General features: G+C 37.1%; 2 protein-coding genes across 3 annotated transcripts; both read right to left on the minus strand.

Moving 5' to 3' along the window:
* Positions 1-1852: 1852 nt before the first annotated feature.
* uba3 (ubiquitin-like modifier activating enzyme 3) lies at positions 1853-14647 on the minus strand. Of its 2 annotated transcripts, none has more exons than XM_073826180.1 (17): positions 14615-14647; positions 13907-14027; positions 9964-10044; positions 9785-9867; positions 9616-9696; positions 8164-8207; positions 7925-7989; positions 7629-7784; positions 7443-7545; positions 6753-6866; positions 5081-5134; positions 4946-4982; positions 4767-4848; positions 4580-4680; positions 3144-3207; positions 2979-3033; positions 1853-2888 (listed from the first exon to the last, which is right to left on the minus strand). In XM_073826180.1, exons 1-17 carry the CDS (start codon positions 14632-14634, stop codon positions 2800-2802), a joined length of 1350 nt encoding a protein of 449 aa, XP_073682281.1. In that variant the 5' UTR covers positions 14635-14647; the 3' UTR covers positions 1853-2799. The 2 variants fall into 2 exon arrangements, with proteins under 2 accessions (XP_073682281.1, XP_073682280.1); XM_073826179.1 differs by lacking the exon at positions 14615-14647 and adding an exon at positions 14440-14576.
* Positions 14648-15947: 1300 nt separating this feature from the next.
* On the minus strand, positions 15948-22418 carry cishb (cytokine inducible SH2-containing protein b). The gene is made up of 3 exons (XM_073825923.1): positions 21752-22418; positions 19473-19624; positions 15948-16940 (listed from the first exon to the last, which is right to left on the minus strand). The coding sequence occupies exons 2-3, from the start codon at positions 19609-19611 to the stop codon at positions 16471-16473; spliced, it is 609 nt and encodes a 202-aa protein (XP_073682024.1). The 5' UTR covers positions 19612-19624; positions 21752-22418; the 3' UTR covers positions 15948-16470.
* Positions 22419-22879: the final 461 nt, after the last annotated feature.

Genomic DNA, 22879 nt, shown 5'->3' on the forward strand with positions numbered 1-22879 from the left:
GGACTCATCTGCTTGTCTGTGCATTATATGCTTTATCAATAGTGCGTTTACTGAACTTTGGTCCTTTAAAAACACAGTTTTAATGCATTAAATACATTAAGCATTTTTAGCATTAAGTGTTTTAGAATGTCCCCATACAGTAAACGGTTTGCACTATAAACCAGTGTGCTTATAATCAAGACAATATATTAAAAATAATATTGTAAGACACACCAATTTGCAATATCAAGCAGCAAAACAAGCTGTTTTGTACAGCTAAAAAAAGCTGGAGGCGGATGAGTCCGGAAACCAGCCCCATAAAATTTACAAATGGCCGTGCCCACTCTTACGCGAAGAAAAAGGTGGATACCTAATACCTCTTTCTTAACATTAAATTCTGTATCTGCTGACAAAATGTCAATTTTAATTCTAGAGAATTTACAATATTTTTATACCTTCAAATATTTATCCAAATACAGTCAAGCCCGAAATTATTCATACCCCTGGCAAATTCTGACTTAGAGTTACTTTTATTCAACCAGCAAGTTTTTTTTTTTGTTTTTGTTTTTTTGACCGGAAATGACACAGGCTTCTCCCAAAAGATAATAAGACAATGTACAAGAGGCATCATTGTGGAAAAAAAATATTTCTCCGCTTTTATTTACATTTGAACAAAAAGTGGCATGTACAAAATTATTCATACCCTTTGCAAACTGTCAGTCTATGGGAAAATCCAAAGTTCTATACCATTCCAAATAGTCCAAGCTGTTCTAAAGCATCCTAATTACTCTGATTCATTGAGAACAGCTGTTTTAATCAACTCAACAGATGAAAAACAGAAGCGCTCTGCTGTTGGTTTGTGGACAGTCATGGCTAAGACAAAGGAGCTCACTGAGGACCTGCGGCTGCGCGTTGTGGCTGCTCACAAGTCAGTAAAGAGCTATAAGACCATATCTAAATGTTTAGAAGTTCCAGTGGCTACAGTGCAAAGTACTATTAAAAAATACAAGATGTTCCGCACTATGAAAAATCTCAGAGGATGTGGTCGGAAGCCTAAATTGGCACCTGTGCTGGCGAGGAGGTTAGTGAGAGAGAGAAAAAAAGGACCCAAGGATCACCACCAAGGCCATCCTGATGAATCTGGGCTCTGCTGGTGGCAACATCTCAAGGCAGACAGTCCAACGGACACTCGCTGGGATCCACGGACGCAGAGCAAAGAGGACACCACTTCTCCAGATAAGGCACACAAAAGCCCGCTTGGCCTTTGCAAATGCTCATCTGGACAAAGAAGAAGACTTCTGGTCTTCTGTTTTATGGTCAGATGAAACAAAAATTTTATTGTTTGGCCATAATGATGTAGCCTTCATTTGGCATAAAAAATTAGAAGCCTTCAACCATAAGAACACCATCCCCACATGGTGGTGGGAACCTAATGTTTTGGGGGTGTTTTTCAGCCGGTGGACCAGGGAACCTAATCACAGTAAACGGCACCATGAAAAAGGAGCAAATTAGCAATACATCAATATTCTCAACAACAACATCAGGCAGTCTGCAGAGAAACTTGGCCTTGGGCACCAGTGGACATTTCAGCACAACAACGACCCAAAACACACAGCAAAAGTGGTGAAGAAATGGTTAGCAGACAAAACATTAACATTTTGCAGTGGCCCAGCCAGAGTCCTGACTTAAATCTAACTGAGAATCTGTGGAAGGGAGCTAAAGATCAGGGGGATGGCAAGGAGACCCTCCAACCTGAAAGAGTTGGAGCTCATCGCTAAAGAAGAATGGGCAAAAATACCAGTGGAGACATGCTAAAAGCTGGTCAGCAAACTATAGGAAGTGTTTGATTGCTGTAATAGCCAATACAGGCATTTCTATTCTATTGATTATTGATTATATAGATGATGCCAACCTTGAAACAACATACAGCACTACATAATTTTCCTACAAGTTTGATTACAGCACATAATTATTGCAATTAGTGTTCATCATCTGTTTTATTACACAGTTACTGATTTTAACATTTATATCATATGTACATCGACTTAACATACAGTATTCACCACTAATAAGCTACTAAATATATTGTAGTAGCCTAAACTTTTGTACAGCTGCTTTGCAATGATTTTATTGTGAAAAGCGCTATACAAATAAACTTGAATTGAATTGAATTTAATTGATTATTGAGAAGGGTATGAATAATTTTGGACATGCCACTTTTTGTTCAAATGTAAATAAAAGCTGAGAAATATTTTTTTGCACAATGATGCCTCTTGCATATCGTCTTATTCTCTTTTGGGAGAAGCCTGTGTCATTTCCGGTCAAAAAAAAAAAACTTGCTGTTTGAATAAAAGTAAAGTCAGAATTTGCCAGGGGTATGAATCATTTCGGGCTTGACTGTATATTTATTCACACAACTGAGTAAAATTAAATTTATAGTTAGGAAAACATTACTTAGGACTTCAACACTTGTTTAAAATATGGTTTCCAATTTTAATTCAAAGCATGAACTTTTTTTTTTTCTACAAGACATTGAACAAGATACTGTTTGAATGCACAACAACTAAATAAATAGACAGTTTGCATAAAAAATAAATCCACCACATGACTCCTGTGATTATAGCAGTGCAAGACAACGAAACAAAAGTCTCCTGTAAGTGTCTTTGATGGACAGAGCGGACCAAAAAAAGCTAAATACAAACTGCAGATTGCCTCTGCTGATATAAATATGTTGAGTTTATAGACTACAATTCCAAGACTGCTTCATTTTGATGATGACTGCAATCACTTGTAACTGTCCATAAGAATGAAGCCTTTGTCCTATGAGATGAAGTTGAGCTTGAAGAGCACGGTCTGAGGAGTGGTGACATCAGCCACGGCCAGTTCCTGTCCATCCACTAGTCCAAGCTCTGCAAGCACAAGAATGCATTTACCACATTAAACAACATCAATATATTTTTGAAATACACTTCTACACATCGCAGAAGACTTTCAATCACCTTTCAGTGTTTTGCTTAGATTTGGTCGCGTCCTCTCTTCAATAGATGCTACAGTCTGAAAATAAGACCAAACAGATACAAATGCATTAAATAAACGCTAATACATAACCCTAATCTAATTAAATTAAATATGATAAGTCTGGTACATGTTAGAAAACATTTAACCTGTAAATACAGGGTTTTGTTTTTTCCATCCAAAGTTGTAGTGATGGCGGGAGTCTTCATTTGGCTAGAAGACAAAGATTCAATGTTATTACAAACAGGAGGAAATGCTGAAAATAGCTAACAGTTAAAAAAAAATTAACAGTTAACACACGAGGACAACACATCTTTTGCATGCTTTAAACCATTTTTTTTAATTTACCAATGTCACATTCAATATTTTTTAAAGTAGTAAAATGAATCCGATTCTTTCTGTAGACTTTGTTTAGAATAGGAGAAGGTCTTCTTATCTAACCATTTAATTAATATAATAATTTGAGGTGATCAAACAAAAAAGCTGTACTACATTTATGTATTCATTTAGTTGGATAGGTACATATTGTATAAACCAAGAATATCTAAATTTATTTAAAATATTATTGTAAGGAATACATTTCAAGAGTTTGAATGGGTAACGAAAAGATAAATTTGCCTTTTTTAATACTTCAGGTTTTTTTTCTCTCTTTATTTGTAAAGTTGATTAGGAAATCAATGTGCTTCAAATCTAAAAATGATAAATTATTATTTTTAGTTGCCTAAAATACATCAAGTTAAATGTAATATCTGTTCATTTTTTTCATGTTTAATAATATGTATACAGAAAAAAGTAATATTATGAAATATAATTTATTTCTGTGATGCAAAGCGGAATTTCCATCACCCATTACTTTAGTCTTCAGTGTCACATGATTCTTCAGAAATCATTTTAATATGCTGATTTATTATCAGTGTTCGAAACAGTTGTGCTGCTTAATATTTGTTTGGAATTTGTGATGTTTTTAATGATTGTTTTGATGAATAAAAAATAAAAAAATCGAAATATTTTCTAACAATATAAGTCTTTTCTATCCCTTCAATTTAACACATCCTTGCTGAATAATATTTTTTTTTTTTTCAAAAAGAAAGAAAGAAAAAAAATACTGAGGCCAAACTTTGAATGGTATTGAATATTGTTACAAAAGATTTCTTTTAAATGTTTTATTCATAAAAGAATCCTGAAAAAGGTTATGAAAGATTCTAAAAAATATTAAGCAGCACAACTGTTTCCAACATTAATAGTAAATCAGCATATTAGAATGATTTCTGAAGGATCATTTGACACTGAAGACTGGATTAATGATCCCGAAAGTTTAGCTTTGCATTACAGGAATAAATTCTATTTTAAGTATTTTTTTTTATATTTAATAACCTTTATTAACCCGCAGTACTAATGGAGCACTTTTATGATGGATTTTTTCACTTTTATTGAACTTTATCCATCCAACTTTATCTTAAACCCCATTCACTGCCATTATAATGCTTGGAAGAGCCAGGACATTTTTTTTAATATAACTCATATACACCCATTAAGCATTATGCCCAGGAACCATAGATGAAGATGAAGCAACATTGTGACTCACAGGGAGGCGTTTTCAGTCAAGTAGTCCAAAACCTCCTGGAGTTTAGTTGAAGGTGAGAACTGCAGGTCCTGTGGCACCTGACTGCAAGCAGAACAGTTTTCCTACACATGTAACACAAGAATTTAGCATTATTAATGTCATAATTCTTTTTACGTTATGTCCTTTAAATCATGTTCACGTCAATAACCTTTCTCTCAGCTTCGAAGGTGTAGGTGTACAGGCCATCCACATCATTAAACACCAGGTAGTTGTTCAAGGGAACATAGGCGCTGTTTTGCAAAAGAACAAATCAAACATGTGAATGACTGAATGAATAAAACAATGAATTCAATGTTTTCTCCTGGGAAAGAAGTGGTTCTAACTTACCTTGAGGCAATTTTAAAAACCTCAGTGGCGCAAGCAGCTGAAATGTGCAAGAATGGAACAAATTGTATTTCCAGTTATTTAAAAAATAACTTTCAAGCATTCTTAAACCAGAGAACATTTGCAATGTCAGCATACCAGCAATAACAGCATTTGTAGAAGCCACAGCAGGAATTATTCTCTTCACGACCCCTGAAACACAGGTGAGGTAGCACATCAACACCAACTGTATATCAAAAGAAGCTTCTGAACATACTGGTCCTTCTCAAAAAATTAGCATATTGTGATAAAGTTCATTATTTTCTGTAATGTACTGATAAACATTAGACTTTCATATATTTTAGATTCATTACAACACAACTGAAGTAGTTCAAGCCTTTTATTGTTTTAATATTGATGATTTTGGCATACAGCTCATGAAAACCCCAAATTCCTGTCTCAAAAAATTAGCATATTTCATCCGACCAATAAAAGAAAAGTGTTTTTAATACAAAAAAAGTCAACCTTCAAATAATTATGTTCAGTTATGCACTCAATACTTGGTCGGGAATCCTTTTGCAGAAATGACTGCTTCAATGCGGCGTGGCATGGAGGCAATCAGCCTGTGGCACTGCTGAGGTGTTATGGAGGCCCAGGATGCTTCGATAGCAGCCTTAAGCTCATCCAGAGTGTTGGGTCTTGAGTCTCTCAACTTTCTCTTCACAATATCCCACAGATTCTCTATGGGGTTCAGGTCAGGAGAGTTGGCAGGCCAATTGAGCACAGTAATACCATGGTCAGTAAACCATTTACCAGTGGTTTTGGCACTGTGAGCAGGTGCCAGGTCATGCTGAAAAATGAAATCTTCATCTCCATAAAGCTTTTCAGCAGATGGAAGCATGAAGTGCTCCAAAATCTCCTGATAGCTAGCTGCATTGACCCTGTCCTTGATAAAACACAGTGGACCAACACCAGCAGCTGACATGGCACCCCAGACCATCACTGACTGTGGGTACTTGACACTGGACTTCAGGCATTTTGGCATTTCCCTCTCCCCAGTCTTCCTCCAGACTCTGGCACCTTGATTTCCGAATGCCCAGGTCAGGCGCTTCTGCCGCTGTTTCTGGTTCAAAAGTGGCTTGACCTGGCGCCTGTACACGGTGGCTCTGGATGTTTCTACTCCAGACTCAGTCCACTGCTTCCGCAGGTCCCCCAAGGTCTGGAATCGGTCCTTCTCCACAATCTTCCTCAGGGTCCGGTCACCTCTTCTCATTGTGCAGCGTTTTCTGCCACACTTTTTCCTTCCCACAGACTTCCCACTGAGGTGCCTTGATACAGCACTCTGGGAACAGCCTATTCGTTCAGTAATTTCTTTCTGTGTCTTACCCTCTTGCTTGAGGGTGTCAATGATGGCCTTCTGGTCGGCAGTCTTACCCATGATTGCGGTTTTGAGTAATGAACCAGGCTGGGAGTTTTTAAAAGCCTCAGGAATCTTTTGCAGGTGTTTAGAGTCAATTAGTTGATTCAGATGATTAGGTTAATAGCACGTTTAGAGAACCTTTTCATAATATGCTAATTTTTTGAGATAGGAATTTTGGGTTTTCATGAGCTGTATGCCAAAATCATCAATATTAAAACAATAAAAGGCTTGAACTACTTCAGTTGTGTGTAATGAATCTAAAATATATGAAAGTCTAAATGTTTATCAGTACATTACAGAAAATAATGAACTTTAACACAATATGCTAATTTTTTGAGAAGGACCAGTAGTCTGGACATTGGCTTAAAATTCTGCCCAATATAGTCCCACTAACAGGCCGTTCTCACTCACCCTGGGTGAGTCTGTAAGTCACCCCAGTGATTTTGAACTCTGCTGCTCTTTCCAGAGATTTCTGGTACACCCATTGGATGTGCTTTGGGTCATCTCCATCTAGGGCTACATCATCTGAGGAAAACACATATTCAAGTATAAAATAATAGCAGATTACCTAGCAGCTAGGGCTGGGCGGTATGACCAAAATCTTATTTCACGGTATGAGAAATTTTATTTCACGGTAACGATATCTTTCACGATATAGCTTTTTATATAGGTAGTTATTCCAGAAAATGTACAAGAGGGCTTTATATAAATAAACTAGAAGCTAAAGTTTGATAACAAACTTTAAATGTTGGCTTGGAGAGCCAACCTGGGCAGCCTTGGGGCAAAAGAGCCAGAGCACTTGTGTGTCCGAATTCTGGCTTCTAAATGAAACTGCAAATCTGATCAGTCTAAAAAGATCTAATCTCGTGGCCAGGGCCCAGATCTCTGCCAAGTTTGGGGCTTGTGCACGCGAGTTGGCCACGCCCACTTATTTACATTTCGCGGTATACACGGAAAAAAAAATTTATTTTACGGTACACATTTAATTCCGCGGTAACGATATATACCGTCATACCGCCCAGCCCTACTAGCAGCAGTATATCCAAATATAAATTGATTGTTTTAGATCCAGTTCTAAGCAGATTCTGTGAATTCAAGCACCTCCGAAAGGCTTTTCTTTAGGCCAAAGCAGCATGCGGACGTATTCAACACAATGTTCTGGTAACCTCGGCATAGAGGCTATAGTGCACATCGGGAAGTTAATCTGTGTAGGGGATAAAAATGAGAATTACAAAGGGCTTTTCAAATTCAGCTTGATTTAACTTAGCACAAACTCCCAGTGTGTACCTGAGGAGGGTAGAGCTCCAGGGTGCAATCGATGCAAGCTGTCATGCCTGGAAGAATCACTCGGGCATTGCCCTTGAAGCCCTCTGTGCCTCCATCTATTAATGGAATAATGGAACTGGGATCTAGGACACCGTCTTCATAAATCAGCAGGGATAACTGAGTGAGACGAAACAAAATGCATACACTTTAATATAAGCACTTCTAAGAGAACAGAAACACTTTATTTAAATGGCATTAAGAGGATTTTAGATTATGCATGAACAGATTATTGGATTTTAAGGACAATAAATGCATACCAGCATGCCGTTCATCCATCTTCTGGCAACAACAGAGTCCAGGCCACAGACTACTATGTGAAATTCTATGCAGTAACAACAACAAAACAGTTATATTACTCATATTTCCAAGTAAAAACTGCCCAAAAAATTTCATAATAATTAGTCTTGCACTGCATAAGTGTCACATGTAATATTGTGTTAAAATAACTTAAACTTTAAACATTTTGGAGAAAAAAAGAGAGTTATGTAGTATTTACGCCTGTAAAATGTCTCATCCAAGTCCTGGATTTTCTTAAAATGTCTGCATTGTTCATAAAGGGAAATACAAATATTCTGACACACATGAATATAACATATATACTAATGGGGTCGACCTATATGTGTTTTTTAGGCCAGATAGTGTTTACTACAGATCAAGTAGACCAATAACCGATATTTTGAACCGATATATATGTCAGATGTAAAAATGAAAATTAAAGTCAAAATTAAGAATAACAAGGGCTCTGACAAAAACTTTCTTTAAATGCATTTTTTTTTTTTTTTGGCAAATCGTTTTTGAAAAATACGACAGTGTTTTAGTGCCACCGCCACGTAAAAAACAACAACAACAAAAAAAAACCTAAGATTATGAAATATTGAGAATAAAGTCAAAATGTTGAAAAAGAAGTTGAAATGTTTTGAGAATTTAAATCGTAGAAATTGAAGTTATAATATTTTGAGAGTATAGCCTATATTGAGAATGCAAATGACCCAGATTGAGAGCACTGGGAGAAGTTGCCAGAATTTATTTTGAATATTGTTGCATTCGAGTGGCTACATCATCTTACTGGGATGAGGAAGAATTTTAAGGACTTGCGGAAACAATTTAATATCAAGAATATGATATTTATTAACAGACTGAACAGAAACAACTTTTTATCTTAACATCAGCTCACACACCTAGTCAACATTCCTTTGATGGGTGCTGTAGCTTTCTTATTAACCCTTTTTAATAATACAAATATATGTGGGATTATTAGCAGAAATCATACCTTGTGTGATACTCATGGGGACAGTATGCTGGGAAATAATATTTCATGTCTTTGATTACATTCGTTATTTGTAGAGCGCCAGCATCCCAATAGCAATAAGCTTTGTGCTTTTGGTACTTTTATTATGAAACAAAGTCTCAGCTTTCTAATGAAATACAAACTGTGTGTACAATACATTACAATAATGTATTTTTTTATCCTTACTGTGGTGTGACAGATTGCTGTATTCATGTAAATCTATTTATTAAATTATGCAAAAGACGTCTGTGCCGTTCAACCTTTCATTCCTTATTTATTCTTGAAATATTTCGACTTTATTCTTGAAATATTATGACTTCAGTCTTGATATATTACAACTTCAATCTCATAATCATTTTTTTGCTGTTGTTTTTTTAACGTGGCACTAAAACGCAGGATTAAAAAAAATAATGTTAAAATAAAAGCATTTGAAATATTTTGTAATTTCATAAATGTCTTTAATTGCATGTCACATTTGATCAATTTAATGTATTCTTGCTGTAAAAAAAAGAAAAAAAAGTAATAATTTCCTTAAAAAATATTTATAATAACAATCTTACTGACCTCAAACTTTTCGAACAAATGTCCTGAGGGAACGATTAGAGCAATATTTTAGGATTTGAACATCTAGGCTATGTTTTAATACACTTTAAAGGATACGGGACAACATTGCAGCCTGGGACCCTGCCATTTACAAAGTCAGCTGCAACTTCTGCCTTTGGTCGGCCCACATCTTTTGGTCTGTTGATACAACATTAAGCAGCTTACATCAATAAAAAAAGACCAAGGAAAGGCTCAAAAAGACAGCTATCCACTAACTAAGACTAACCTGAAGAGAAACTGTCTGTTGAGGTTAGAAACATCAATGGTGTCCATGTCCACCACATGAATGTGTCGAAAACCTGACAAGGCCTGGGTAATACAATTGCACCATATATGAGCATGACAGGACAAAACACATTATCAATTAACGTCTGTCTAACAAAAAATACAGCACAAGAACTGTACCAGATCTTTGAGCAGCTCACAACCAAGTCCACCAGCTCCAATAACCAGAATTTTGCATGTGTCCAGTAAAAACTGAAGAGACTGAAAGAAGATGTGCACAATTTATGAAAAGAGAAGAGTTGAGCAACATTCAGGTTTTACAACAAACCGACTGATCTTGGATCAGTTGCTCAAGAAGCTAAAACAGCTCAGATACTATAGTTTTTGACTCCAGTTGGATTTGTTTCTTACAAACATACAGCTTTTTGCTTCACATGACTTTAATTGATGGACTGGAGTCATGTGGATTATTTGTGATGTTTTTATAGCTGTTTGGACTCTCATTCTGACGGCACCCATTCACTGATTTCTCCAAATTTTTTCCAATGAAGAAACAAACTCAACATTTTAAAAGGCCTGAGGGTGAGTAAATTGTCAGTAAAATTTGAATTCTATTCCTTTAAGGATTAGGATTTAATAATTAAATAATATAAATAAATAAATAAATAAATAAATAAATAAATATATATATATATATATATATATATATATACAGTCGTGGCCAAAGAATGACACAAATATTAGTTTTCACAAAGTTTGCTGCTAAACTGCTTTTAGATCTTTGTTTCAGTTGTTTCTGTGATGTTCTGAAATATAATTACAAGCACTTCATACGTTTCAAAGGCTTTTATCGACAATTACATGACATTTATTCAAAGAGTCAGTATTTGCAGTGTTGGCCCTTCTTTTTCAGGACCTCTGCAATTCGACTGGGCATGCTCTCAATTAGGGCTGGGCGTTTTGGCCTAAAATCAAAATCTCGATTAATTGAACATTTTAACTCGATTACGATTAATGAACGATTATTTTATTTATTAATAAAATTATATTTAATTATATTTATATAATATTAATTTTTTTGCCCTCATAGTTCACTGACAAGTTTTGTACAGTAAATATGCTCACATATTACAAGTGAGAGATTTTTGAATGAAGGGTGCATTACTTGATTTTAAAATAATTGAAGGAAACACACACCATCTACTATCTATGATTATTTATTTAACATCAGTGTTGAACAACTGAAATTAAAGCACACATTGCTTAAAACGAACAGTCACATTTTTCTTAAATTTGTGAAAATAAATAACTTGCACTTTTGGAAACAAAATAAATTATTTTCAATGTTTCAATGAAAATAAGCAGTACTTTTCTGCCGTGCCATGGTTACTGTCAGTGTTACTACAGTAAAACCATGGTAAACATTGGTGATTTGTAGATTGAAACGCCGGATCGTCAGAATACTGTCAATTACACTTGTTTAATTGTTTTTTTTTTTTAAATTGCCTTATATTGGCATTGTAAGCATATGATTTAAAAACATTTTTATATAAAATTATTAGTGAAACATTTTATACATCTTTATTTGACCTCAAAGTAGAGACCTGCACAGAAACAGAGTGCGGCGCGGGACAAATAGAATGCGCGAGTGGGTAGAAACTCGTGTGTGTGCGGGATGCGGGAGAATAAAATGATTGGAGGGACTCCCGGAAAATAGAAATATATAAACATAAAATATCTAAAAACATACAAATTGTCATTCATCTATTACACAAAAGCAACACGAACAACTAATATAACTTAAAAATGATTAACAGGTGCAAGAATAGGAAGTTTCTGGAATGCAAGGCTTAAGTTAGAATCCACTCACCGCTCAAAAGTTCTTGCGCACTGCTTAATATTGCGTGCGCACGAATCCACTCATTGCAACACACGAAGTGTAGACGCTGTTAAATATTCATTGTGCATATATTCATTGTGTTATAAGAGTTGTATGAGATCGCGATGAACTGAGATAGGCAGGGAATGTTGTTTGCTCGCATTCTGCCACGCATGCACGCAGCAGCCGATGCTTGCTTTTCTGTTAAGAATAAGATCGATGTACTCGATAAGATCGATGTGTAAGAATAAAATCTGTATAGGTAACTTCAATGCAGGCTTTTGCGGGAGGGAGAGGGACAAAACATGAATCTCACGGGCGGGAGTGGGTGGGACGAGATAACATATTTCCGTGCAGACTGAAAAATCTGTCACGCGCAGGTCTCTACCTCTAACCATATCAGCTCCCGCGCCCCCCCTGTGAACTCTGGCGCCTCCCTGTTTTTAAAGGGAAAGTAATCGAAATAATCGACCTGGAAAAATTTGATCGATTATAGGTTCTGAATGACGATTTCGATTACTTTTTGATTAATCGCCCAGCCCTACTCTCTTCTGGGCCAAATCCTGACTGATAGCAACCCATTCTTTCATAATCACTTCTTGGAGTTTGTCAGAATTAGTGGGTTTTTGTTTGTCCACCCGCCTCTTGAGGATTGACCACAAGTTCTCAATGGGATTAAGATCTGGGGAGTTTCCAGGCCATGGACCCAAAATGTCAACGTTTTGGTCCCCGAGCCACTTAGTTATCACTTTTGCCTTATGGCACGGTGCTCCATCGTGCTGGAAAATGCATTGTTCTTCACCAAACTGTTGTTGGATTGTTGGAAGAAGTTGCTGTTGGAGGGTGTTTTTGGTACCATTCTTTATTCATGGCTGTGTTTTTGGGCAAAATTGTGAGTGAGCCCACTCCCTTGGATGAGAAGCAACCCCACACATGAATGGTGTCAGGATGCTTTACTGTTGGCATGACACAGGACTGATGGTAGCGCTCACCTTTTCTTCTCCGGACAAGCCTTTTTCCAGATGCCCCAAACAATCGGAAAGAGTCTTCATCCGAGAATATGACTTTTCCCCAGTCCTCAGCAGTCCATTCGCCATACTTTTTGCAGAAGATCAATCTGTCCCTGATGTTTTTTTTGGAGAGAAGTGGCTTCTTTGCTGCCCTTCTTGACACCAGGCCATCTTCCAAAAGTCTTGGCCTCACTGTGCGTGTAGATGCGCTCACACCTGCCTGCTGCCATTCCTGAGCAAGCTCTGCACTGGTGGCACTCCGATCCCGCAGCTGAATCCTCTTTAGGAGACGATCCTGGCGCTTGCTGGACTTTCTTGGACGCCCTGAAGCCTTCTTAACAAGAATTGAACCTCTTTCCTTGAAGTTCTTGATGATCCTATAAATTGGTGATTTAGGTGCAATCTTAGTAGCCACAATATCCTTGCCTGTGAAGCCATTTTTATGCAACGCAATGATGGCTGCACGCGTTTCTTTGCAGGTCACCATGGTTAACAATGGAAGAACAATGATTTCAAGCATCACCCTCCTTTTAACATGTCAAGTCTGCCATTCTAACCCAATCAGCCTGACATAATGATCTCCAGCCTTGTGCTCGTCTACATTCTCACCTGAGTTAACAAGACGATTACTGAAATGATCTTTTCTTTTTTTTTTTAATCAAAATGTCTTCATCTTAAAATATTTTAGTGCCTGACATAACTAAAATCTTAGGGGTCCCAGTTGAGAAACTGCTTTTTTGACAGTGACAAATATGAATCAAATATTCTGCATATAATAGGCAGAAAAAGAGGTAAACAGAAAAAAAAATGGCCCAATGTGCATTAACATTTTCAGCATGAATCTTTTTCCATTACATTTATGTAATAACTCCATTATAACCACAGTCGAAACACTCCATCCTATCAGGCATAGATATTTATAGGAAAAATACTCTTGCTGCAAAAATAGTTTTTTTTTGGTAAGACGTGGAGCACAATCAGTGTAGTGACTTTTTTTTTCCAAGCAGACATTATGTAATCTATGCAAAGATAAAAAAAAAAAAAAAAATTAAATGAATTGTTCTGATAAAATGCCCCCACAGCTTAAGTTCGTGATTGACTAAATATTTTCCTAAAAGTAAGCATAGATTTACTATATAAACGTTTTTAAATGGGATGTGGAATGTACATTACATTAAATTATATTACATATTATATTTTGGCATAACAAAGTGCATTGAGATTTATGTCATACCTCAGTGCTGGGTTCAAAATCCGGATGAGTGAAGGGTCCAGCTCTCTCCAAGAACTTTTTGACATGGTCCCATCTTCCCTGCCAGTCACTGCGTTCCCCACACCCTCCATCCACAACCATACTGTGGAGAAATATAGATATTTAAATATACAGCACAATCACTACTCAGTCTATTTAATAATTACAAAACACATTCACATATAATATACAACATATTTTACGTACAATATGGCTTGAATGTCACTGAATTTAGGTGAATTTCATAATTAATAATAATAAAGTGTTTTATAGTAAATGTTATGAAATACATTATGGCATGTGTGCAAACAGCAGTGATTGGAGGTTTCGCAAGCTTTCATCGAGCTTTCAAATAGATCATATACTACTTATGTACAGTATATGCGGAGAGCTGTTCAAAATATTGTCTAAACAAGATCTGCATTACAGATGAAGCGAATTATAAGAGTCAACACCTCCCAAAGCAAACCTGCTGGCTGCCACATCTAAATTCTCATCTTTCATCTTTCACTAACTTCTCATTCAGCTCCTCTATTCTCCTTCTTTTCTTCTCCCTAAAAAGAGAGAGTAAAAGAAGGTTCATTCATGCTCTGCTACCCGCAAGTAAACGTTCTTGCGTCCTGTTGATTGAACTATAAGCACTGTTACGTGGGATTTATGTGCAGTTTCGTATTAAAAAATTTCACTTACGGTTCCTCTCCTTCCGCCATATTGTCATAAACATTCAAAGTGAAATGCGCAACCTTATGACAAGGCAAACTGCGATCCACCTGTCCCACAGTGTCATTTTCAAAATAAAAGTCCTAAGATATTCTGGAATTTCATATTGTATTAAACAAAAATACAGCACAAATGAGCCAGTTCGTGCAATTTAAAGTTTAAAAAGACGACTTTTACTGGTTTAAAACAGCCTGACGAATCATTCACTGGACTGAATCGATAACTGAATCAGTATCTTACTGCACTGTGAAGCACATGTTGTCATTATTTTAGCTTTGTCCGTGTAAGGATGACCAAATGTTCCGTATTAAATTCATATATTTATCCCCAGAGAACTTTAAAATCTCTTTACATAGGCCTACTCCACAGATTCTCTCATGAGATAAAAGTGAGGTGTTTTATTTTCATGCTTTTATTAAAATTAATTTTATTATTATACAAAAATTCTATAACAAAAAACATTTTACTTTTTTATATTGGCAACACTCGGATGTAAACAACAGCATTGATTGCACTGTTAATGTACTACTGAATACGTTGTTCTGCTAATTTATGCTGTCTGAACCATAGAAAAAACGTTTGGAAGCTGCTATATCTTATAGAGAAGGACATAGCAGGAAAGGGTGCAATAGTTTGACAAACTAGTTCATCTGTGGTAAAGATACGTACAAGCAGTATTAGTTAAGATAGCCTAATATTTCACCTACCTGACCGTAAATGATAAGAACAAACACGAATGTTGTCAAGATTCTTGCTCTGGAACTCCTGGTTCAGTTTGGCCAGCCACAAACGCCTTTTGTTCCTCAAGCAGTTTTTTTGCGCTCTTTTCCTTGATTTGTTATAACTCTTGGCAGTGTATAGTTCTTCAAATGTTTTTCCCAGTTCGACTGATTAGTACAACCCAAAACATGACAATAATTGACCATTTTCAGCAGCAATAATCAGCTAAATTTGTAAGTTCCGTTCAGTTCAGTGGTATTGTTTACATTCAGTGCCGCCAATATGAAAACACTCTATAAGGCAAGATGTTCCAATTCCACTGCTGAAGTTGGCAAACCTAGTCTACAGAAAAGAACAAAGTTACGTTATAAGATACCTATCAAATATTGACATGTATGTATTAAAATGTTCAAAAAAAGTTCACTGCCTGGCACAAATTTGGGTTACATCCCAAATTTTATTTGTGTGTTTGGTGTGTGGAAAAAAAAGATCTTACGTTTTCCTGGAATGCTGATGTTGTCAGTTAAAATGTATTTTATGTTAGATAAGGTCAAACTGTTTACAAGGAATATGAACTGACAGCATGCCTCATACTGCCGGGGCATCAATGACGTTTTCTGACAACTTACTAACTGAAATCAAGCTGAATCAGCATTATAAATAAAAATGTCACTGTCAACTATTTGTAAAATAAACTGTAAAAACATAGGCTTTAAATGTGGTTTCTAAATAAATACATACTGAATTGCCTTCTGGGGACATTGCACTTTTGGAGACACAGTATTACCCAAAATACAGTATTATTTATGTGTACTGGTTTTGAAATTTTATTTTTTCAGTGTTGGTGATGGTAGATGAATACTTGGAAGCACAGAAAGATATCAAAACATTTAGTTTACTAAAATGAGAAATATTTACAAATATTTAAAAAACAAAACAACATACACAAAATAGTCCTAGTTTATTTGCACAACTCCTCTGACATATAGAGTAAATCTCTTCTTGTGACCATATGAAAATAAAAGTATCCACAATTCTGCCAGGGAGCAACATTTGCAAATTTTGGCTAATTCCCCTGAAATGCACTAACATCCCCCCAAGCGTCCTCACACCTGAAAGGGGTATTCTTGCAAGTAAAGCAGTAGCGGCCGTGGCAGCGGCAGCTCTGTTTGGCGATCAGTATGTCTGTTTATAGTAAGGCGTGTGAGGTGCTGTAATGTTGGAAAGGCCTGAGGCCTGTGCAGAGGCTTCCTGAGCTTCAGCAGGACCCCATTGTCCTTTGACACCATGTGTTTTTCTATCCTCTCCTCCCCTTGACTTGTAGATGTATAGTGCTGTACAAGACTTGGAAGAGCAGAAAAGGACAACAGGCAAGATCGGGCTGGAAAACTGGAATCGAGACGGAATCGGCCGCTGTCGTATTCGATGCGGACGTTAGTGGGACCTCTCCAGGTTTGAACAGAGAGGGTGAAGAGGTAGAGTGGATGGCTGCTGTCACGTACAAGGAAAGTCCCTTCAGATGCTCCAATGAGGGCGTCTCTTGCCTCACCGGCTGTCATACCACCCCAGTACCACCCTAAAACATAAAGAAGCTATTCATTAAAGGGATCCTATTATGCTTTTTCACTTTTTGGATTTTAGCCAGTGTGTGGTGTGTATGTTTGGGCATAAAAAACATCTACAAAGTTACAAGTCCATTTCAAAGGGAGATATTTCGTTTTTAAAAAATTACAACGAATGGCTCCTTTGGACTACAGCATTTGTTTTCCGGATGCTTGTTGCCGGTCCATTAGAATATCATTCAAATAAATCCTGCCTACGGAAATTTGAATCGCTGGCGGGTGGAGAGGACCGAGGTGGGGGATTCGCCTAACTTTAACGATGTAGCATGGACAGCCGCTTCTGGGATGCTTTAGCATATATAAACGCGAGCATTGACTAAAGTGTCTGCGAACTGCTCTAGTAGCCGTGTTGGAGCCACGCCGTCGACGTGTGCGGTATAGAGGGTCGAAACACATGCGGAGCCGCGGCTGATGTAAACCTAAGCATTGACTAGAGTAACGGTCATCGGAGCCGTGCTATAGACGTGTGCAGTGTGTGGTAAGAGATTTATTCATCATACAGTGTAGATAGCTTCACTAGCCTTATGCTGGAGCTGGTTTCGGCATGTAAATAATTAAATAAATTAGCACAATAATGATAATATCATGTATCGGCGATCTCGCAGGCTAATGATAGGACCAACACTACTGTAGCGTATTATTTACTCACCCTCAATGAATCCTAGGTGTATATGATTTTCTTCTTTCAGACGAATGCAATCGGAGTTATATTCAAAATTATCCTGCCACTCCCAAGCTTTAGAACAGCATAGACTGAACGGCACAGACAAGTGTTTCTCTCGATCAGTCTAAAACAAGTTGATCCATAATAAAATGTGCCTCACATGGCTCCGGAGGGGTCAGTAAAAGCCTCCTTTAGCGATCCAATGTGTTTGTAAGAAAAATATCCATATTTAAACATAAGAATCACTGTAATCTAGCTCGCGCAGTTGTACACTAAACTTGCTGCTTTGGGAAGGGGCGTGGCAGGACTGAACACGTTGTCTAAGCTGTTCGCCAATCACAACGCAGTGGGACTGCTAACCAATCACAACACATTTCGTTTTTTGGAAGGCGGGCCTTCATCAAACCCGGAACTAATCGAGCTATTTGTGCCAGCCTGGGGAGAAAGCTATTGTAATAATGTAAATTATGTGAAAAATAATTCGTTTTTTGAGCCACCAAGCATGAAAGCATGTTCTAGTGCACCTCCTAAAACAAAATAAAGACTAGCATAATAGGACCTCTTTAATATGACATACACTAACATCTGCACTCTTAAAAAATGCTGTTTTGTTTTTTTAACCCAAATGCTCGGTTCAGCTTGTTGGGTCATTTTATTGGGTTATTTGTAATATTTTTACCCAGGTGAGGGTTAGTTGTTCTGCACTCTAAAAATGCTGGGTTATTTTTTTAACCCAAATGCTCGGTTCAGCCTGTTGGGTCATTTAATTGAGTTGTTTTTAATATTTTTACCCAGGTGCTGGGTAGTTTTTCAGTAACTAAGCTGTTGTGTTATTTTTTTTCTACCCAACCACTGAGTTGAGCCTGTCTCCAATGAAACAACCCAGCTGCTTAGTTACAGTCAGAGCGTGGGCTTTATGTGTCCTCTAACGGAGAGAGTGGTTCTTAGCACCGCTGTGCACTTCTTCAGTGAAATAAAGGTTTGTATACATTTTATTTAATTTATAAAGTCTTTACTGTGCCGTAAATTCTATTATTTTACACAACACAACATACAAGGACGAGACGCAGTCAGCTGCGTCAGCAGCAGTCATTTCGTATGATAGAAACACCTTTTGCCTTTCATTACATAAACTGATTTTAGTTGTTATAATGCTAAACTTAATTTAATTTATTTTGATGTTAAAATATGTTCTCTAATCTCAGTACTGTTTGTTTATGGGCAGGTTATGGAGTCAGTCACAGCATCTTTCAGTCTGAGGTTCGTAGTTCCCTTAGCAAACAGCAGCCCATCACCGTCTCAGAACATCAGCAAGAGAATTAGCACTATTTCAGTGAAAAGTGATTAAAGAGAAATAGAGAATAGTTAAAAAGCTATTATTTAATGTTACATTTTTTTTTCTAAAATTATTGTTAAACGAGTTTAATTGTATATAATACTGTAAATGTTGTATTCACCCAAATAAATTCAATTTGTCTTAGATTTTTGTCCATGGGTGATCATGCTTAATAATAAATGTTAGTCTTTTGATTATTGCCGTTGCCTCTATGCCCAGCCCATTTTAAGCCAAAAATATAATAATCTTTAAACAATAGTTGACTCAATGACTTTAATAAAACAACCCAGCATGTTGGGTAAAAACATTTAACCCAACCAGCTGGGTATCATGCGTTTTCTCCAATATTTACCCAGCGCTGGGTTGTTTTTAACCAAGCATTTTTTTAGAGTGTGGGATCACACTATTCTTCTTAAAGAATACTTTATTCAACAACAACACATTAAATTGATCAAAGAACATATGCATGTACACGCCATGCAGTACCTGAGGTGTGTAGGTGCTGAAAGGTGGTGGTGATAAAACGTAAATCCTCAGCCGGGGCCCATGTGTTGGGAGCTGCTTGGGACTGCTTGATTTGTTGAACTTCTGATTCGTCCCTTTCACTCGTACGGCTAGCAACCATCCTCAACGTGGCCCTGGCATAAAAAAAAATACACATTTCTTGAGAATAATTATTGCATTATGTCTTATCAACTCAGTTAAAAAATTTCTGTGCTTTCTTATTGTTTTGAAATGTATAATTTCAATGAACTCAAAGAAAGAACAAACAAAGGAAACATGGTGTGCCAAGAACAAGAGAATGTACTCACAAGCAATTTACACAATGTGGCAAGAATTTCAATCGGAACGCAGCAGGGTAAACAACAGCTTTACAAGACAACAAGTAACATGTATGTATGCAAAATGGTATAACTGAGATCAGCGTGTAACTAAAAACTGGTTTGTTATGTTTGCATCAGAATCTGTATGTTCTTTCTCACATTATGATACATACATACCATGACACAATGATTAAGTCAGAATACTTAAACACTGATTTCTGAAATGCCCTGGAAAGACGACATTTTGCAAAAGAGGTAAAAGTGTTTTTTACTCTAAATGAGAACAAGGGACTTTACAAACTTTTGATGGCTGATTGTACAAAATATTGAAATGCTTTCTTTTATAGACACTAAATACTGGTTCATATCGGATTTTCAAAGATTTAATTAAAATCAAATTTACACAAGTATATATTTCACACAAAGTATAATCACAGGCATGCTATTAAGTCTATAAAATAAAAAAATGGATTCAAACTGAAACATAGCTAAACAACAATTTCCAAAAGTGCATTTCAAAAATAAATCTATTTAATAAAATAAACTGAAATAAAACAGAATAAAAAACTAATTACACCTGGGCCTGTATTGTGAGATAGGCTACAAGCAAGTGTAGATCAAATGAGCGCGTGATTGAGTGACATCACTTTAGGGTTACGCGCATGTATCCATGGCAACGCTCAGCTGCTTAGTGACAGTTAACGGTCCTCCCGGTCATTTCTTCAGACACAGCCTTTTGTTTTCGCTTTTGTCGGTCGAAAAGGTATTTATACTTTTGTATTTATAAACATTAGCTACCATAACCACTGTCTATGTCGTAATGCTGAAAAGTTAACATTTTAAAATGTTTGCTGAAGTTGTCCGTCGTGTACGGCTGCTGACAGTTAACGTTAGCATGTGAACTCTTTTTGAAGCTAACCTTAGCATGTAAAGGTGAAATGATTAAATGTACATGATATTTACAGAAACTGAACTTAGGTATTTAATTTTCATGTGGTAAAAATACACACAGAGACGCCAATGCGGCAAAAAAAAAAAAAAAAAAAAAAAACATTTGGGACGGATAGCCTCATTCACTAAATTACTGACCGTCTGCTCTAAATCCAAATTCTCAACAGTCTTTGCAAATTATTTTTCAATGGACAAACTATAGTTATAGAAATAAAAAATCATAATACTACTGCATGTTTTAATTTTGTTGTTTTAGGATAGAAGATAACGGGAAGAATTGCCGTCGGACTAACCCCACAGCTGGCAGCCACACTCACACACGGAAAGAGCACTGCAACTTTACAAATGTTCAATTAAAATAAACGTATTTTGCTCTATACCATGTGTTTGTTGTCTTTGATTAGCCTAAATGTAAAATAAAATGACATCCAGAGAATTTAAAGTGAAAGTCCTCTAAACGTCCCGAATGGCCGCTGCACGTCCTGTGAAAGTCCCCGTGAACGTCCGGAGGACGTCTTAGCGAACGTCCGCTAGACGTAATGGGGACCCTACACAATGACGTCCGGGGGACGTTCGCAGAGGCCATTTAGGGGACGTCCTGGGGACCTTATTTTGTTAGTTGGGTAAACAGCTAGGCTACATGTGAGGGAAATGCGCATGTTTTGATTATGAAACTATCGCAATGTACATCAAACGTTTTTATGTTTACTCAGACAGTATAACTTGGAGAAAAAAAAAACTTTCCGCTTATGTTTCGCTCCTTATTGCACAATACGACAGTAAAAAGCATTTAGATGAGAGCAAAATGTTCAATTTCGAAATATCAGCAGCAGGAATCAATCATAAAAAGATTATATACATGATGTACGTCATCATAACTCCTGCAGTTCGTCATAAACTAATGTCAAGAGTGATCCCACCAAACAGGCCTGGCTGCTTTACAGTTCCCATGAAACTAAAAAGATTTTGAATACAACATATATTTCTTACCTTGGTGGGCATAAAATCGTCACCTTCTGTACGACACAAAAAGACAGCCAAATGTGCGATGACAGTTTGAAAAGGCTGTAAAATGTACGCGAATCCAAGTCCGGTAGTGTGCCAAAGCTGCTGACATTGTTCCAGCAGTGCTATAATGGCGACAAAGCGTCCACAAAGCGAGGTAATTTGGTCAACATCTAAACCTTCTACATTAGGAATAACCTCTGATGTTGTCTAAGCCGAATGAGTCTCCTTTGTCAAGTATTCTCTTGGAAATCAAAGGAAGCGAAATGAGGACGCAAAAAAAGCTTACTAGTAGCAATCAAACAAGAGTAATAGGTCGTTTGGCTCGGTGGATTATTATTTCCCCGTAATAAGAGCAGTAAAACACGCCTTTGCAGCACGTTTGGCTGTTTGAGCTGACGCGCGTTCTAGGAATCTCATTCCAAGAAGCGCGCTACATCTCTACGCTCGCGGCCTCATTACCGGGCGCTTGGCGTTTCGCAGAACTGCGCTCTCGACCGTCGCTGCGTTTCCATTGGCTGCCGAGTGCCGTTGACGAAGCGCCCGGGCCGGTTTCAGAGGCGGATGACTTTCCCAGTAAATAGCTTTCCAGGAATGCTGAACCAGTCGCTGAAATTGACCTCTGCGCCAGCTGCATTAACTGAGAGAGATCTCTGGGCAACAGCGAGGTCTGTGATGGGAGGTGACTGCAAGGTAACCGTAGTGCTGAGTAACTCTAATTCCAGAAAATGTTTATTGCCAGAATGTTGCTCATATAGTTAATAACATCTAAACATCCTGGTATCTGACAGAACTGGCCCTGGATTAGAGCATGGTTTAACCCTTTAATGGACACCCCCAGAATAAAACAATGGAATATAGAATTGGTGCAAACTGCTGTCCCAAAACCCAAAAATATATACTTAAAAAGCATTCAAGTATTCAAATCTTAGATGTTTACTAAAATCTTGCTGTTATCTATTGAAACCCACAATAATACTTAAAATATCAGTAAACTTAATAAACATAAAAGCATAATTCATTTGGTTCCCGAACCCTAACCCCTAAATTTCCCTTATGAACATTATATTAAAATCATTTTTGCCTTTTATTCCATTGTTGTTTTTAAAAATA

Source organism: Garra rufa, chromosome 20 (genome assembly GCF_049309525.1).
Source record: "Garra rufa chromosome 20, GarRuf1.0, whole genome shotgun sequence".
NCBI lineage: Eukaryota > Metazoa > Chordata > Actinopteri > Cypriniformes > Cyprinidae > Garra > Garra rufa.